General features: G+C 33.2%; 1 protein-coding gene across 1 annotated transcript in view; it reads right to left on the bottom strand.

Annotated features, from left to right (window-relative positions):
- Positions 1 to 20,609, bottom strand: part of CNBD1 (cyclic nucleotide binding domain containing 1) — a 402,273-nt gene that overhangs the window by 46,547 nt on the left and 335,117 nt on the right. Inside the window, 2 exon segments of the mRNA XM_061171726.1 lie at positions 13,972 to 14,104; positions 15,337 to 15,474. Coding sequence (XP_061027709.1) covers positions 13,972 to 14,104; positions 15,337 to 15,474 — 271 coding nt within the window.

Raw genomic sequence — 20,609 nt, 5'->3', positions numbered from 1 at the left:
ATATTTCGCAATTTGGATGGAAACAACATACACCCTAAATAGCCAAAGTAATCTTGAGAAAGAAGAACGGAGCCGGAAGAATCAGACTCCCTGACTTCGGACTATACTACAAAGCTACAGTAATCAAGACAGTATGGTACGGGCACAAAAAAATAAATATAGATCATTGGAACAGGATAGAAAGCCCAGAGATAAACACATGCACATATGGTCACCTTATCTTTGATAAAGGAGGCAAGAATATACAATGGGGAAAAGATAGCCTCTTCAGTAAGTGGTGCTGGGAAAACTGGACAGCTACATGTAAAAGAATGAAAATGGAACACTCCCTAACACCATACACAAAAATAAACTCAAAATGGATTAAAGACCTAAATGTAAGGCCAGACACTATCAAACTCTTTGAGGAAAACATAGGCAGAACACTCTATGACATAAATCACCACAAGACCCTTTTTGACCCACCTCTTAGAAAAAGGGAAATAAAAAGAAAAATAAACAAATGGGACCTAATGAACCTTAAAACCTTCTGCACAGCAAAGGAAACCATGATAAGATGAAAAGATAACCTTCAGAATGGGAGGAAATATTTGCAAATGAAGCAACTGACAAGGGATTAATCTCCGAAATTCACAAACAGCTCATGCAGTTCAATATCAAAAAAACAAACAACCTAATCCAAAAATGGGCAGAAAACCTAAAAAGACATTTCCCCAAAGAAGATATACAGATTGCAAACAAACACATGAAAGGATGCTCAACATCACTAATCATTACAGAAATGCATATCAAAACTACAATGAGGTATCACCTCACACTAGTCAGAATGGCCATCATCAAAAAATTTACAAACAATAAATGCTGAATAGGGTGTGGAGAAAAGTGGACCGTTTTGCACTGTTGGTGGGAATGTAAATTGATACAGCCACTCTGGAGAACAGTATGGAGGTTCCTTAAAAAACTAAATATAGAACTCCCATACTACCCAGCAATCTCACTACTGGGCATATACCCTGAGAAAACCATAATTCAAAAAGAGTCATGTACCACAATGTTCATTGCAAGGCTATTTACAATAGCCGGGACATGGAAGCAACCTAAGTGTCCATCGACAGATGAATGGATAAAGAAGATGTGACACATATATACAATGGAATATTATTCAGCCATAAACAAATCAAAATTGAGTTATTTGTAGTGAGGTGGATGGACCTAGAGTCTGTCATACAGAGTGAAGTAAGTCAGAAAGAGAAAAACTAATATCATTTGCTAACACATATATATTGAATCTAAAAAAGAAAAAAAAATGGTTATGAAGAATCTAGGGGCAGGACAGGAATAAAACACAGATGTAGAGAATGGATTTGAGGACACAGGGAGGGGGAAGGGTAAGCTGAGATGAAGTGAGAGAATGGCATGGACTAATATATACTATCAAATGTAAAATAGATAGCTAGTGGGAAGCAGCTGCATAGCACAAGGAGATTAGCTCAGTGCTAATAGGGAAGGTGGGATGGAGATGCAAGAGGGAGGAGATTCGGGGATATATGTATATGTATAGTTGATTTGCTTTGTTATACAGCAGAAACTAACACACCATTATAAAGGAATTATACTCAAATAAGGATGTTAAATAAAAAAACACACCTTTATATATTTTTTCTAATTGTTAATTCTTTGAGATCAAACCGAAACCTTACATTTAGCTCCTCAAATACTTGAGTTTTTTTGATTTTAAATCCATTTCTTTTCATCTCCACAAAGCAACTAGTTTAGTGTTTTGCACATAATAAATGTTTAGTAAAAATATTAATTGACTAAATGTCAAGAAGAAATTCTGTAAAAGCACTTATTTACAAAAGAGATCATCTTTGATACAATGCACAACCAGGGCATTTCTCTTGGTTTCTGAGTACAGGCAATAAACTATTTTTATCTAAATTTAAACAGAAAAAGTTTTATTAGAAGGTGTTAAAAGGCTATAGAAGAGCCATGGAACATGGTTTCAAAACTATAGAGTCAAAAAAAAATCAGCCAGTGAATAAGTCCACCCACAGCATGGAGCTCTTAGAGGAAACCTGTCTCTTGCCAATCATCGGTAGTAATGCTAAGGGTGAAATCAGAACCACCATGCTTATAAGAGGAGCTGCTCCCTGACTACTTCCAAATGTTGTATAAGCATATCTGCAAAGCAAAGCTCAGGCCATAATCAAAATTAAAGTGCTACATTGGATCCAAGACATGTAGTCTTTAGCTTTTCTTAGCCTTCACAGTAGAGGAAGGCAGATTAGAAGTGTCTGGAAGAGGCATTGAGGAATATAATCTGCAGAATCTACCACTCAGAAATTATTTCTCGCAGAAATATTTATAACAACAATGTGTATTATGACAAATTTTAAAAGTAAGAAGGAGATTACGCTTATATTTTTCAGTCATTATCCCATTTCCACTGCCTTATATTATAGAAAGTTGGTTGCATATATAGTGAGAGTTGAACATAATGACTAAAAATAAAAATGATTAGTTGATAGATTCAAAATTTTTTACTCCTGGTGATTTCTTGAAAAGAACAGACTTCCAAACTGCCTTTAACTAGTGCTGTTCATAGTACCATGCTAATATTTGTCTTATTTAATGGCCTATCAAATTTAAACTGGCTTTTATTTTACCTGGATTATGAATTGAAAACACAGTGTTCTCCCATAATTCTTAGTGGTTGACTGATTGCAATGATATAATTTCCTTAAATTTCTACTCGATGATAGTAAAGCAAAAAATTTTGTTTTAATCAAAATTTAACAATGAAAGTAAGTTTAAATATACTAAGATTAAATCAGCAAATACTATTTCTCTCAATTAAAGAAAATATATGGTAAGTGTTAATGCAAACCATTTATACTGAGCAGTAAAGAGTTAAATTATTTACTTCTGGAAGTAATATGTGATAACTTTGGTCTAAAGGCACACACCAACATCAAAACATTCATTCATTTTTTTCATTCAACATATATATCAAGCACCTACAAATTCTAAGCACTCCTTTGGACACTGAAAAATAAGATGAACACATTCCAGAGGAATTTTACGTCTATTGGGAAAACTGAGTCTTAAGTTATTAATTGTGACATAGCATGATTAGTGTTAAGATAAAACAGAGGTTAGTAAATTTTGGCCCATGGACTAAATCTCGCTCAAGGCTTATTTTAGTACAGGTCTCTAGCTAAGAACATATTTTACATATTTAAGGGGAGGAGGAGGAGGAGGAGAAACAGATGAAGGAGAAGGAGAAGAAGTAGAAGATGAAGCAGAAGCAACAGCAACAGAGACTGTACATGACCAGCAAAACATATACTTACTACTTGGTCTTTTACAGGAAAAGTTTGCTGAATCTTCAGATGTGGGATAAACAGAGATCTCTAGAAGCAAAGATACAGAAGTATAACCTAATTGGTCTTGGAAAAATTGTCTTCACAATAAATAAATTTGGTGAGATGAAGGTTAAGGAACTTCTCCAGGAAGTGGGAACAGCATGTGTAAAAGCCTAGAGGAGGAGAGTACCACTAGAACTGATGAAAGTATAGAATGTCTGAAACATGAACAGAAAGGAGAAGAATGATTCAATGTAAACTTGGAGACTCAGACCTGGCCCAGATGCAAATGGACTTTTAAACAATATTAAGCATTTTATATTTTAATCTATTGACGATGGGAAGAAAAAATATTGGTAAAGAGATGAATGATAAGATAAACTTTACTTTAGTACCAGTTAGTATAGCTGAATGTATAGGGTATAGTATAACTGAGGAAAAGGAGAGTGGGAAGAGAGGAGAGGAAAAAAAGAATTTAAAGTGGTGACAGAAATCTGGTTCTGGGTAAGATGGAATAAGCACACAGACATATCATAGTACAAATCCTAAAAGCCAAAGACAAGGAGAATATATTGAAGCAGAAAGAGAAAAATAACTCATCACTGACAAGTGAACCATAATAAGATTAACAGTTGACTTCTCATCAGAAACTATTTGAAGCCAGAAGACAATGGGATAATATATTCAAAGTGTGCCAAAAGTGAAACAAAACCGTTTCAACAAAGAATTCTATATCTAACAAAAATATCTTTCAAAACTAAAGAAAAGCATTCCTAGTTAAATAAAACCTGAAATTATCCATTGCTAACACATACTCCTTAAAAGAAATGCTAAAGGAAGATCTTCAGACTGAAAGCAAAGAACACCAAACAATAATTCAAATCTGCTTGAAAAATCAAAAAGTGACACTAAAGGTAAATATGTAATTACAGAAGGTGGCATAAACATATATTTATTATCCTTCTTCTCTTACCTATCTTAAACAATGATTTGTGAAATAACAAGTGCATAATTCTGATTTGGGTCTATAATATAAAAATGTAATATACTTGCCAATAACAGCGCAAGGAGGCAGATAGGAGAAACTTACAATGGACTAAGGAAATGACATCAGATGGTAACTCGAATTTACAGGAATAAATGAAGATAACTTGATAGAGTAAATAAGGTGTTTAATATAGCAAACACTATACATACTTGCCCTCTCTTTTTCTCACAGTTTCTTTAAAAGACATAAAACTACATAAAATAATAATGATAATTTATTGTTCAGTTTGTAACATATATGAATGCAATATGTACAATAATAGTGCACAAAGAAGGAAAAGGAAATAGAGCTATATATTGTAGCATTTCTATATCTAACTGGAAATAAGTTAGTAAAAATTTGAAGTAGGTTCTGATAAATTGAGATGTATATGGTTAGCCCTAGAGCAAATATTAGAGAAATAACAAATATAGTAAATAAAAAAATCAGTTTTTCTAGTCCAGCAAGTAAGGAGCTTAGGAGACACAACTGCATCCTAACAAGTAGAAAGCTAAAAAAACTGAAAAAATCAAGAATTCTTAACTCATAAGAGATATGAGGTCATAGGTCAAACTGCTGCCCACAAAATTGAAGAGACTAACAAGCAAATACAGAGAATCACAACTTACTAGAGCAGAAACCTCAATAAAAACCAGGATTGAGGTAGAAAGATCAGAACTGTAATTGACAAAATGCTGAAGGTTCACTGCAGACAAATCTGAGAATTAAAAACTCCAAGAGGACCCAGACAACAGAGAATCCTCATTCTTTTATGACTTTTACCTCCTGGATCTCTACCAGGTTCCTACAGTAAATATATAGAAAAATTCCCTCATGCTTCTGGCATGAAATAGGACAGCACACTTTGTTCTTAACAAGGCCTGCCTTTAGGAGAAACCTAGTTTGGTCGCGCTTAACCTAACAGGGTTTTATAAAAGGTTAACTGAACTGAAGAAAGGGAAATTCCTAACTCCAGCCCACTCTGGCCAACCTGCCCTATCTAATGGGGGTCGGGGGGAGGGAGGACTGAGAAGTATGTATGAAGTTCACATTCCAGAGGCATAGGCTCGCTATAAGACTGAGACCTCCTCCCCCTACACCTTACGACCATATTACTAAAATATATAATAGCAATCTGGTACCCAGTATATCATGCCTAGCTATCAAGAAAAAAATTTAAAAGCATACTAAAAAGCAAAAGTCACAGATGGAAAAGACAGAGTAAGCATCAGAATGAGACATGCCAGGGATGTTGAAATTATCAGATTGGGAATTTATATACTAAGGGTTCTAATGAATAAAGTAGACAGCAAGCAAGAACAAATAAGCAATGGAAGCAGAGAGAGGGAAGTCCTATTAAAAAAATAGTAAACATAAATGCTTGAATTAAAAAGAAATATAACAGAAATAAAGAACACCATTGATAGGGTTATCAGCAGACTGCACACAGCTGAGAAAGAATCTGTGAGCTCTAGGATATCTAATCAGAAACCTCAAAAAGTGAAAGGCAAAGAGAAGAAAGACTTAAAAATAAATAGAGTAATCAAGAACTGTGGGACAACTACAAAAGGTACAACATGCCTAATGGGACTATCAGAAGAAACAAAGAGAAAGGAACAGGAGAAATATTTGAAACAGTAATGACTGAGAATTTCTCTAAATTAATAATAGACACCAAACCATAGATCAATCCAGAAGCTCAGAGAACACGTAGCAGGATAAATGCAGAATAAATGTCCCCCCAGAAAACAAAAACAAAACAAACAAAAAACCAAACAACTACACCTCAGCATTTTATTTTCAATTTATAGAAAAGCAGAGATAAAGAAAAAATCCTGAAAGAAGCCAGAGGACAAAGCATCTTACATGTAGAGGATCAATGATAAAAATTACAACCAACTCCTCAGAAATTATGCAAACCAGAAGAGAGAGGAGTGAAATATTGAAAATATTAAGAGAGAAAATCCATCAATGGAGAATTCTTGACTCTGCGAAATTATCCTTCAAAAGTGGTGGAGGGGCTTCCCTGGTGGCGCAGTGGTTGAGAGTCTGCCTGCCAGTGCGGGGGACGCGGGTTCGGGCCCTGGTCTGGGAGGATCCCACGTGCCGCGGAGCGGCTGGGCCCGTGAGCCACAACTACTGAGCCTGCGTGTCTGGAGCCTGTGCTCCGCAACAGGAGGGGCCGCGGCGGTGACAGGCCCGCGCACCGCGATGAGGAGCGGCCCCCGCTTGCCGCAGCTGGAGAAAGCCCTCGCACAGAAACGAAGACCCAACACAGCCAAAAATAAATAAATAAATAAATAAATAAGTAAAAAAAAAAAAAGGCAGAACTTTAAAAAAAAAAAAAAAAAAGTGGTGGAGAAATAAAGACTTTCTCAGGCAAAGAAAAATTTAAGGAATTTGTTGCCTCTATATCTGCCTTGCAAGAAATGTTAAAATAAATTCTTTAGAGAGAAAGATAATTATATAGGCCAGAAACTCAGCTCTATATAAAGAAAGGGAAAGTCTCAGAGAAGGAATAAAGTGAAGGTAACATAAAAACTTTTATTTTTCTTCTTCTTAATTGATCTAATAGATAACATTTTGTTCAAAATAATAATAGCAACACTGTATTTGACTACGTATGCTTAGGAATATATATATATATGCCTAGCTATGTTACATATGAGTAGAATCACTGACAGCAATGCTACAAAAGATAGGAGGGAGGAATGAGGATTATTTTATTATAAGGTAGTCACACTACCTGTGAATCAGTAAGTGTTATTTGTAAGTGGACTTGGATTAGTTATAAGTGTACATCCTAAACTCTAGGGTAACCACTAAAAACAGTAAAAAAAACTTTTACTAAAAACAGTATAACTGACATGCTAAGAAAAGAGAGAAAATGGAATCATACGAAATGTTCAGTTAAAACCACAAAAGGCAGAAAATGAGTAGAAGCCAAAAACAAAGAACAAAGAACAAGGGTAATAAATAGAAAACAGTAACAAATATGGCAAATATTATCCAAATATATCAATAGTCACTTTGAATGTCAATGGTTTAAATGTACCAATTAAAAGACAGAGATTGTCAGAGTGGATAAAAAGAAAAGAGACCCAACAATATGTAATCTACAAGAAACCCACTTTAAATATAAAGACACATATAGATTAAAAATAAATGTATGGAGAAAATATACCATACTAACACTAATCAAAAGAAAGTGCAAATAGCTATATTAACTTCAGACAGAGCAGACTTCAAAGTAAGGAATGTTATGAGAGATAAAGAGGACATTACATAATGATAAAGAGGTCAATTTTCCAGGAAGACATAATGATCCTTAACATATATGTGTTAACAACAGAGTGTCAAAATATGTGAAGCAAAAATGATAGAACTTCAAGGATAAATAGATAAATCCACTATTGTATTTGGAGACTTCAACTCCTCTCTCTCAAAAAGGGAAAGATCCAACAAGAGTTGAATTCAATACCACCATCAGTGAACTGAATAGAGGATATCTATAGACTACAACAACAGCAGATGACTCATTCTCCTCAAGGTCACATGGAATATTCACCAAGGGAGACCACATTCTGCACTATAAAACACGACTTAAATTTAGAAGGATAAAAATCATACAATGTGTGCTCTTAGACCACAATGGAATTAACTAGAAATCAATAACAGAAAGATAATTGGAAAATTTCAAAATATGTGGAGATTAAGCAACACACTTCCAGATAATACATGGGTCAAAGAAGAAACCTCAAGAGAAATTTAATAATATTTTGAATTAAATGTAAATGAAAACACAATTTATTGAAATTTGTGGGATGCAGTGAGAGCAGTGTTTTAAGGGAAATTTATAGCATTGAATGCATTTATTAGGAAAGAAGAAGTAGCTAACATAAAAAAATCTAAGCTTCCAACTTAGGAAATTAGAAAAAGAAAAGCAAATTAAATCTTAAGTAAGCAAATGGAATAAAATAAAAAAAATTAGGGCAGAAATCAATGAAATTGAAAACAAAAATCAATAGAGAAAATCAACAAAATCAAAAGCTGGTTCTATAAACAACAATGAGCAAGGGGAATTTGAAATTTAGAATGCAATCTTATTTACCTTAGCATCCCCCAAAATGAAATACTTAGGTATAAATCTAATAAATATGTATACGATCTATACAAGGAAAACTATAAAACTCTGATGAAAGAAATTAAAGAGCTAAATTAAAGGAGAGATATACCATGCTCAGGATAGGAAGATATTATTGTCAAAATGTCATTTCTTCTCAACTGGATCTATAGATTCAATTCAATCCAAATTAAATTCCCAAGTTTTTTTGTGAACATTGATTAACTGATTCTAAAGTTTATATGGAGAGGCAAAAGATCCAAAAGAGCCACCACAATATTGAAGGTGAAGAACAAAGTTGGAGGACTGGTATCTAAGTTCAAGACTTGTTATAAAGCAATGGTAATCAAGACAGTGTGATATCGACTTAATGATAGACAAATACATCAATGAAACTGAATAGAGTGCCGAGAAATGTACCCCATAAACATATCTAACAGATCTTTGACAAAGGAAGAAAAGTAATATAATGGAGCAAAGGTAGTCTCTTCAACAAATGGTGCTGGAACATCCACATGCAAAAAAATGAATCCAAACACAGACCTTACACCTTTCACAAAACTAACTCAAAATGCATCATAGACATAAATGTAAAAAGGCAAAATTATAAAACTTCAGAAGGTAACATAAAAAAAAAAATCTAGGTGACCTTGGGTATAGTGATGTCTTCATTAAAGTCAAAGACTTCTGCTCTTCAAAATACATATTAAGAGTATGAGAAGACATGGAACACATTGGGAGAAAGTATTTGCAAAAGATACATCTGAAGAACACTGTTATCCAAAATATACAAATAACTCCTAAAAGGCAACAATAAGAAAAATAAATCTGATAAAAAATGGGCCAAAGACTTTAACAGACATTTCATCAAAGAAGATACATAGATCATAAGCACATGAAAAGGTGCTCCAGTCACATGTCATCAGGGAAATTAAAATTAAAACAACAAAATGCCATTGCAAATCTATGTGAGTGGGCGAAATCTAAAACACTGACAACACCAAATATTAGCAAAGATATGGAGCAACAGGAATTCCCATTGCTGGTGAAAGTACAAAATGGTACAGCCACTTTGAAGTAGATTATTTTGCAACCTTTTTTAAAAAATTTTATTTATTTTATTTATTTACTTTTGGCTGCGTTGGGTCTTCGTTGCGACATGCAGTCTTCTCATTGTAGTGGCTTCTCTTGTTGTGGAGCACGGGCCTAGGCACACAGGCTTCAGTAGCTGTGGCTCGCAGGCTCTAGAGAACAGGCTCAGTAGTTGTTGGGCACGGGCTTGGTTGGTCCGCAGCATGTGGGATCTTCCCAAACCAGGGATTGAACTCATGTCCCCTGCATTGGCAGGTGGATTCTTAACCACTGAGCCACCGGAGAAGTCCTGGTACAGCCACTTTGAGAGACAGTTTGACCGTTTCTCCCAAAACTGAACATACTTCTATCATACTATCCAGCAATTTCATTCCCTGATACTTACCCAAAAGAGTTGAAAACTTATGTCCACACAAAACCTGCATGCAAATGTTTTTAGCAGCTTCATTCATAATGCTAAAACCTGAATGCAACTAAGATGCCTTTCAGTAGGTGAATAGGTAAATACACTGTGGTACATCCAGACAATGGAATATTATCCAGTGTTAAGAAGAAATGAGCTATCAAACCATGAAAAGATTTGAAAGAAACTTAAATATTAAAGTGAAAGAAACCAATCTGAAAAGGCTACATATATATTGTATGATTCCAATTCTGTGACAATCTGGAAATGGTAAAATCAAAAGAAAGCAGTAAAAAGATCAGTGGTTACCAAGGGTTTAGGGAGGAGAGAGAGATGAAAATGTGGAGCACAGAGAATTTTTAAGGCAGTAACTATTCTGTACAATACTATAATGGTGGATAAATATCATTATACATTTGTCCAACCCACAGAATGTCTAATACCAAAAGTGAGCCCTAATGTAAGCTATGGGCTTCGGTTGATGATGTTTCCATGTAGGTTTATTAATTGTAACAAATGAACCACTCTAGTGGAGTATGCTAATAGCAGGGGATAGTGTGCAAGACTGGGGGCAGGGGTTATATGGGAAATCTCTGTACCTTCTGCTCAGTTTTTCTGTGAACTGAAAACTTCTCTAAACAATAAAGTCTATTAAAAATAATTAAATGAATTAATATGCTATATTACAAAATATTCACTTATGCAAAAGAAGAAAGGAGGAAGAAAAACGCATCACGATCAATGGCACCCCTAGACACAAACCTGTTTCTGGGATGCTCAAGAGTGTCCTTGGGGCTAAAAGTTTTGATACCCTGCAGAGTTAATTGATCTAGAAGGACTGATGTCAAAAAGTTGGGATTTAGAGCCTAGAACGTCAAATTTCCATTTTGTATAAATTCTGTGACTGAAACTCTCCATTTTTGGCTTGTGAAGACTAGAAAAATTTTTACAATTGCTATATTTGCATATTTTATCTTTTAAAACTAAATTTACTACTACATTTTTAGTATCTCTAATGATTATGTTTGCTATATTGTATCCAACCTGGAAAAGATGGAGCATACTGACATAAGCAGGATAACAATAAAATGTATACAAATGGTTCATTAATGTCAAGTTAATTTACCATTTTTTCTTATACACATGATACACATAGAAACAGGTTGATTAGTGAGATCAGCTGGTTTCCATTTTCCATCCAGTCACACCTGGAAAAAATATCACCTGGGCAGACTTTAGCTGGTGTGATACAAACCAGACAGACCCAAATAACAAGCAACATTGTACACATCCATTAAACTCAATCTCCCTTTGCATATGAAGCAAAAGTAAGAAGACTTAAGAAGTTAACAGAGGAAGTGTCAGAAATAAGTTTTATTTATTTCATAGATTTCCAGGTATTAATCCTAAATTCTATCAATCCCTTGAATAATTTCCTAGATGTCTCTGAAACTTCATCCAATATATTTTTCTAAAATAAGATCAAAACACAAGTAATTATGCTTTGGAAATCATACTACTGCTAATTTTAAGCCTATCAATAGATAATGAAAGTATAATTTGAGCTATGCCCTACATTTTCTGATAAAAATTCAAAATAAATCTTGAGTAAAGTGGAGAAGTATTATATATAATGTTTCTCTTTGATATATCAAGTTTGTCACCACCATAAAAGAAAATGTTTAGGTTGAAAGAACTTATTCTTCACCTAGGAATGTTTATTTATAAGAACCATAGTATTTCAGAGCTGAAAGAAGCCTTGAGAATCATCTAGTGAAACTGTCATTCTTCCCTAAGGAGGTTAAATGGTTTTTTAAACTGTATAAGTGTAAGGACCAAATATTTAAACAACCGGGAATCAGTGGAAGAATTATGTTACTTTTGACTTATACGATATAATCACGGATTGTTCAATGTGATAGTTTCCACCATTACTTTAAAAGCATTTACCAAAAAAGAACTTGAACCCAGCATGTCTAAGAAACTATGTGCCCACATCTTCTTAACTTTTTGATGCTAAATTTAAATATTTTAGATTGATATTTCAGACCGAAACACATATTATTCATCATTAGTAATCAAATACATTAAAACACATAATTATTCCCCTATTCCAAATCCCATATTCTTTTGGTTCACGTAGTTGAAAAAAATCTTTGATTATGGTTTCTTTCTTCCTCTAAAACCATCTCAAAAATATTAATGTCCTGATAAATTGGCAAGTTTCAGATTTTTTTTAATAAAATAGCCCTGGAACTGAGGCATGGACCAAGAGTTAATATTTCAAATACAGAAGGGAGACCCATGGTAAATCCAAGCACCCAATTAAAAAAAAAAATTCTATACGATAAATATACTGAGTTTAGAAATGCTAATTCCCAGTTTTTTACACATCAGTTTACTACTTGTCTTCTAAGTGTACTTTTGGCCAAAAAATGAATACAGCATTAGGAAAAATGTTTCATGAACAAAAATACAACATGATATTCAATTTTTATAAGCAAGAAGAAAATATATATTTGGCTAAATATGGACTACACACTGTATTTCAAAAAATGATAAATAAAATATAAAAACAAACACAGGAAAGAAATTTGGAACAAATTCAGGAAAGGTTGCATAGTCTCACTAAATTGAACACGTTTATTAGGGAGTCTCAGCTTTTGAAGCATAGGTATTTATTTTTTCCAATAAATGAATCTTCTGTATGGTGCTATATTAACCTCACTTTTCTATTATATAGCGGCTCCCTTAAAGGATAGCTTAGCCAGATTCTGTAATTTCTTCACCATATTTTTATTGTTAGAATAGTCACATTTTGGAATTTATAACTTAGACTCATTCTTTTTAGAACTTTAATTTCAAACTTAATTCAGAAATGTTCTCCTCTTCCTGGCACCACATCTCTCACCACAATTATGGATCTGCAGGTTTGAGGTAGGGTACTATAGTGATTCCTGACTGAAGATTCTGACACACCTACCATAGTTCCTCTTGTGTTGGTGTCTTAGTTTTGGCTACTATAACAAATAGCATCAGCTGGGTTGGCTTAAACAACAAACATTCCTCACAATTTTGAAAGCTGGGAAGTCCAAGATCAAGGTGCGAATAGATTCAATGTCTGATGAGAGCCCTCTTTCTGGTTTGCAGATAGCTGCTTTCTTGCAGTATCTTCACATAGCCAAGAAAGTGAGATCAACTCTTTCTCTCTCATCTCTTCTTTTAAGGGCACTAATCTCATTCACGAGGACTCCACTCTCATGACTTAATTGCCTGCCAAATGTCCCGCATCCAAATAACATCACCTTAGTGAATAAGGCTTCAACATATGAATTTTGTGGGACACAAACATCAGTACATAGCAGTTAGCATCTCTTATTTAGTATGCTTCTCATAAATGGAAATATTGTACAAAATGACTCAACACCACCTACACTTTTTGTGTATACATAACCCAGAAAATGCATGTGTCATTGCCATGCTGAATATTGGAAATGTAGGCAGCTTCACTGCTGCTACTCCTTATCTCAGTCTTATCTATTCTCTATAATGATATTTTCCCCTGATAATGTGTACAGATAAGCAAACATGCAGCTTAGGTAGGTGTTCTACCAGTAGAAAAGAAAAAAATAATGACTGTAACTTCTCACTGCCTTTATCCTTTATAGTTTGGTCTTTACATTGACTGCTAGGGTGGGGCAAGAAGGGTAGGGGCTGTGGGGAGAAATAGGAGGATGTGGAAGTAAGTCTACTTCTGAGATCACTCTTCAAGTCAATATAGAATGATTTTTAATTAAAAAAACAACAATCTAAATGTCCAATTGAAAGGTAACATTAAATATATTAGAGAAATACATGTGAAGAAATATTATCTAAAATATTAAATCTATGAAAAATTACAAATTCCAATAATGTAATGTAATATAAAGAAAATAATCCAAAATTGCTTTAAACTCACCATGACCTGGAGGAAACTTTTTCCATTTAGTGAGTGTAACTAGCTCATATATGGATAAAGTAGGCCACTCCACATAATATGGACACTTGCAGATTAATTTCACCTTATTTTTATTTTCCAGTTTTGTTTTTTCCTGAAAAAAATTCATCATCAAAATTTATATTACATAATTTAAAAAAAAAGAGAAAAATATAGAAGATAGATAAATGGCAGTAAAAGAAAAATAAAGGTTATATGGATGTAACTTAGTATAAAATGTATTTGAATTTTATAGGAGCATGACCACATAACCATATTGAAATTTTAATCTTCAGATTTGCTACTAAAATATTTTCCCACCTTTCAAAATATTTTTAGGCTCCTATAAATGTTTTAGCATTAAAAAAAAAAAAACCTTATCATAGTCAAGACTACACTCAAAAGTTGTATTTGATAATACCAAATAAATGATACTGACATTTTGAAAATAAAAACAAACATATGAATCTTTTTTTTAAGCCAGCCACTCTGAAACCAGAGATTTGGAAGGAAGCTGAATCCTGGGAAAGTCTTCTGTATCACCAACACTGAGACCACTCTATCTAAAGAAATCCCAATTATTAAAGACCTAAATCAAGAAGATGGATGTCTCCCCATCTCCCTCCAGCATGAGCACCTCACTGTGGCTGGTGCCAGTGCTCTGCAGCACCTGCAACATAGTTAAACCCTATCAAGAGGAGCTGACAGAGCATGACCATGGTGGGCTCCCAATCCGTCATTTATACAAACTTCCTCTTCCATCTAGGGGAGAAGAAATAGAAGAGAGGGGAATTTGGAGATTTGACTAAAAGAGAATAAATTGCTAAAATTGAAGAAAATAAGTTATTCTAATGCAGCAGAATTAGGGGCTCAGAATTAAGTTGTGATCACCTACTCATGCAGCTCTCGGTCTCGATGTATGTTATACATATGAAATAGTGTGCAGATAATTCTCAAGTATTTGTTCTTCCTAAGGTAGACTGTAGAGGTTTAGAGATCTCTGATCATTCTGGTATCCCTCATACATGACATGCTGTTGACACCCAAAACATACAGTTGTTGAATGAATGAATAAGTGAATGAGTGAATGAATGGATAAATTTTAAATTCATGAAAAACCAAATGCACTCAAACATATAACAAACTATATCCATAGAGACCTTTCCACTTCAACTACTCATCAGAGGCTTAATGATGTTCATCAAATAAATCATATTTTTATGGTCTCCAGTTCAAGACAAATTAAAATATAAAAGAGATATGTATTCCTCTCTTCTGCCTAGAGAGGCAAAACAATGTTAATTTACACCCATATTGTGTTAATACATAGATTAGATAAGGTCATACCGATTTTAACTTTGCATAATTCTTTGCAGGGATTTTAAGAATTTCACAATCTTCTTCTGCTACCACTGAGAACGCCTTTGTTTCTGATTCAGTCTGAGCTGTAACTTCCAGGGTTCCAAAGGTACTCCATTGTCCAAGCTGTAAAAACACCAAAAGCTACTTAAAATCCATTATCATTCGTCAACATAAAAATACCAATGATAGTGAAAGGATCAATCTAGGAGAGCCAGCAAAAGGGTAAATGGTAGATCACGCTCCTGCTCTTTGAAAGAAGGGGCTCTAAACATGCTTGTATGGATGTCATACTTCTTTTGTCCAATGCCACTTTCCCAAAGCAAGAAAATTTTTTTGATTTATTTTTTCATCAGCATGAAACAAATAAGTTATAAGAATAGATCTTCTGTTTTATTCACTGATTCATTTTAAGTGCTTGAAATTGTGCTTGGTACATAGTAGCCATTCAAAAAATATTTGTTGTTAGAATGAGGAAAATAGTGTACTTATATCCATGGTCTTCCGTTTATTTTATTACACTCATATGTTGGTAAGTAATAATGGAAATGAAAACAGTGTTAGGCAGGTGTAAATCACTGACATATATATGTATTCATGTATGGCCTCCTAATTTACTATGTTAAAAATAAATATTAAGCATGGCAAAAATGTTACCACTAGAATACATATTGTAAGTTATTAGGATGTAGTGAGAATGTGTACAGTTACAAAGAAGATTTGTATTTATGTTTGCCTGGGAAAATTGAAGGACATCTAGAAAAACAAGGGAAGCTTCTCAGAGAAAACATCAGGTCAATATGGCTATCTAATGATGATATAGGAAAACTTCCACTCTTCCACTTCATATCCATAGAAAGGCTGAATATTTTTCTTTTTAGTTGAATGAATAGCTGAGATTGAATAGTTGGAAATAAAGGACTTGAAACAATTACTGCGGAAGCCAAAGTGGTCCACAGTGATATCAAACTAGGAGGAGGGCCTAAGGGATTGAGTTCTGGGGTTGTCAACCATATTAGAATAGGAAACTCAGGACTATACAGGTGAGGAATTGGAGTTGGACCTTTTTGCCTGAAGCCTAGGACCTTGAAGGATTGTCCCATATATTAAATGGAAACAACAAAAACTCTACCCATTAATCTAGCTGTGGAACTGGGTAGAATTGTCATAAAATCAGGATCCTAGGTCTGCAACTTGTGTGGGTGCAGAGTATACATTCACACATAGTACAGGGCCCAAAGCTAATGTAAAGCCTGGTACACAACTGAAAAAACCCTAGGATCCAGGAAGGTTCAATTTTAAAACTCTATGTATGAATTCAGAAGACAAGGAACTCCCACGGAATGCAATCCCTGATAATAACAAAATCACTATAGAAAATTGCAAGCCACACAAGTGAACAAACCCCTGTGAGGAAAGTCAACAAAAAAAGAACTAGAAAAAAAATGAACAACTTAAAAGAAGCTGTACACGTTTAATATATTAAGACCATAAAACCAGAGCATGACATTATGGAGGCAAAAAGAGACATTTTGTGAAATAGCAAAATTAAATTTCTATAAGTAAAAAATAAAGTTATTGAAAGAAAAACACAATGAATGTATTAATTAGTAAATTTAAACTAAAGAAAGAATTCAGAACATGGACAAAATATGAGAAGAATATCCAGAATAAACTATGAAAAATATAGAAGGAATGCAAATAAGTGGGAGATTTTAAAAGATATAGAAGATAAATGAAGACCATTCAGCCTATATCTACTGGGATTTCCAGAAAAAAGCAAAAAGAAAATGAGAGTGAGGTGATACATAAGTGACAATGGCTGCAAATTTCCAGAACTGAGAGAAGAGTTGAGTCCTGAAAATGAAGGAGGACACAAAATCTAGATACATATTTGTATTTTATATCACTGCCCCAAATTTTGTATACTTCCTTAACCTTTCTCCTCCAAATCCCCCTTCATCATCGTATTAGTTATCAGTAATTTCAAGCAGATGTTCTCTACATATTTTTCCAGATTTTCTAATTTTTTTTAAGTATAAGACTTAGTCTGAGTTACCTAATAAATTATTATGAAAGCATAAGTCAGCCATGATTTTGAACAACCTTCTTAAGACTTTCTTTCTTCATTCATTAACCGATATCATCAGACAACCTAACAATGTTAGGAAAGTATTCAACTTCCAATGCTCTTTACATAGCCACTTATTTTAGTTGAATTAATTTTAAAATTAACATTTATAACATTTCCATTCTGTTCTATAACTATGGTCATCTTCAAAATGCTAGGAAAAAGAACTTTCGAAGAACTAGAATTGTGTATTTACTTAAAATAACAATAATATAGAGTGAGAGTAAAACAAACAACAAGATGATAATTTTAGGCAGCATGTGAAACAAATTACTAAAAGATGAATTTTAGCTGGAAAAGCATTGAATCCAAAGAAAAGGGATGCAAAAAAGTTGATAAAAATTGGTAAATGTAAATAACATTTACTTATATATAATAATTTTAAAATGACTAATATAGAATGCCTTTAAAATGAGATAAATTTAAAACAATTTTACAACAGAAACTCCAAAGAAAGGAGCAGGAAGATAGAATTAAAATGTCTATGCTCTGGAACTAGGAAAGAAAAAAAGATTTATGCAACTTTTCTTAGTTCAAATTACAAATTTAATATAGGAATTAGAACTTTTTAAATGGAAAAAAGAAAATAAATACAATGATATGAAAATAAAGAAATGATAAAAATTTTTATGTACCTAAAATGTCTAATAAACACAATAATTTGACCTAAAAAATAAAAACAACAACAAAAGCAAATGATTATAAAGGTGACAAAAATATTTGTAAAATTTCCAGAAGAGAACAGCCAAATGAACCGCACACAAAAGAAACATGCTCAACCTCACTAGAAAACAGAGATGTACATGGTACACACATATATTCATCCATCAGAATGAAAATATTAAATTACTCTAACCTATGAGACTGGGGAGATACTTTAATACATAACTCTAGAAACTGTAAAAAGCTTCAAAAATGGGAAATAAATAATAAAATAAACAAAGAATGCATGAAATACTTTATCCAGAAACCCATTCCCTAGGAATCTACCTTAAATAAATAAATACTTTCTTGAGGATACATTTAAAGATGTTAAGGCAGTACTTTTTAGCAACCCCTGACTGGAATATTCCTTAATGGTCACCTACTTAGATCAATGTGTGTGTGTGTTTGTGTGTGTGTATGTAGTGTGTGTGTCTATGTATGTATGTATCTATGTATGTATATATGTATATATATATATGTTTGTGAGTAAATTATACATATATTCAAACAACTCTAAGTTTTAACATACTGTTGATGATTTGTAACATCTATACATCTTAACCTAAGATTCCTTATAATGAAAAAAAAGTAAAAGGTGAAAATTTATGTTAAAAATCTATTTTTATAAAGTGAACATTTACAGAAACAGTAATTTGTATAAGTGTATACAATTGTTTATATCCTGGTGTCAGTTCAGGGAAACATATACAAGTGTAAAAGGCTATTCAGAGGAGAGATGGAGTGAAAATGACAAATAATTTATTAAATTTTTCTCAAACTTCCTTGTAATTTTTTCAATGATAATAGGGAGTATGGATTAAATTTTAGACATTTTTGAAGACATTTAAAATGCAGGTTCAAAACAACATTCTCTGTCTCCTAAGACAATAGAAATAAAAGCAAAAATAAATAAATGGGACCTAATCAAACTTATAAGCTTTTGCACAGCAAAGGAAACCATAAACAAAACAAAAAGACAACCCTCAGAATGGGAGAAAATATTTGCAAATGATGTGACTGAAAAGGGCTTAATTTCCAGAATATACAAACAGCTCATACAACTTAACAATGAAAAAACAAACAACCCAATTAAAGAATGGGCAGAAGACCTAAATAGACATTTCTCAAAAGAAGACATACAGATGGCCAAGAGGCACGTGTAAAGATGCTCAACATAGCTAATTATTAGAGAAATGCAAATCAAAACTGCAATGAGGTATCACCTCACACCAGTCAGAATGGTCATTATTAAAAAGTCTACAAATAATAAATGCTGGAGAAGGTGTGGAGAAAAAGGAACCCTCCTACACTGCTGGTGGGAATCTAAACTGGTACTGTCACTATAGAGAACAGTATGGAGTTTCCTCATAAAACTAAAAAATAGAGTTGTTATATAATCCAGCAATCCCATTCCTGGACATATATCCAGAAAAGACAAAAGCTTTAATTTGAAAAGATACATGTACTCCAACATTCATAGAGGAACTATTTACAATAGCCAAGACATGGAAACAACCTAAGTGTCCATCGACAGATGAGTGGATAAAGAAGTTGTGGTGTATATATACAATGGAATATTACTCAGTCATAAAAAAGAATACAAATGCCAAGATTATCATACTAAGCCAAATAAATAAGAAATGTATGTGGAATCTAAAAAATTGTACAAGTTAACTTATTCACAAAGACTAACAGACATAGAAATCACACTTACGGTTACCAAAAGAGGAAGGGGGCGTTGGATAGGGATAAATTGGGAATATGGATTAAAAGATACACACTACCATATATAAAATACATAAACAACAAGGATCTACTGTATAGCACAGGGAACTACATTCCATATCTTGTAATAAACTACAATGGAAAATAATTTTTAAAATAGATATAAATATATGTATATGTTGAATCACTTTGCTGTACACCTGAAACTATACAATATTATAAACCAAGTATATTTCAATTAAAAAAATTCTGTGTTATTTTTCATGCTTGTATTATCTCTTTTAATATCTTTATATTGATACATAAAATACCTTAAATTATACACATCAAATGTTTATAGCTGTTATCTCTAGATGATGGAATTGCAGATAATTCCCCTTATTATTGTGTACCTCTCTGCATTTTCTAAATTTTTCAATAAATATAATTTAAAATTAGACAATATTTTGACGTTATTTTAATGACCTACAACTCAATCTTAATTTTTTGGAAAATATTTATCAAGGTTATGTTGATAATCCTATTTTGGTGGGGATAGTTAGTAGAGTTGCACAAAAGGAAACAGTTTCTCTCACTTCTAAACTCTCATGTTATTTTACTGAAAAATAAATTGATAGATAACTTTATTGGGAAATAATATATTCACATGATTTAAGAATTAACTTCTCTAAAAATGCATAACCCAAACAACTTGTCTCTG

The sequence above is a fragment of the Eubalaena glacialis genome, chromosome 17 (genome assembly GCF_028564815.1).
Source record: "Eubalaena glacialis isolate mEubGla1 chromosome 17, mEubGla1.1.hap2.+ XY, whole genome shotgun sequence".
NCBI lineage: Eukaryota > Metazoa > Chordata > Mammalia > Artiodactyla > Balaenidae > Eubalaena > Eubalaena glacialis.
This window is presented reverse-complemented; position numbering and strand designations above follow the sequence as displayed.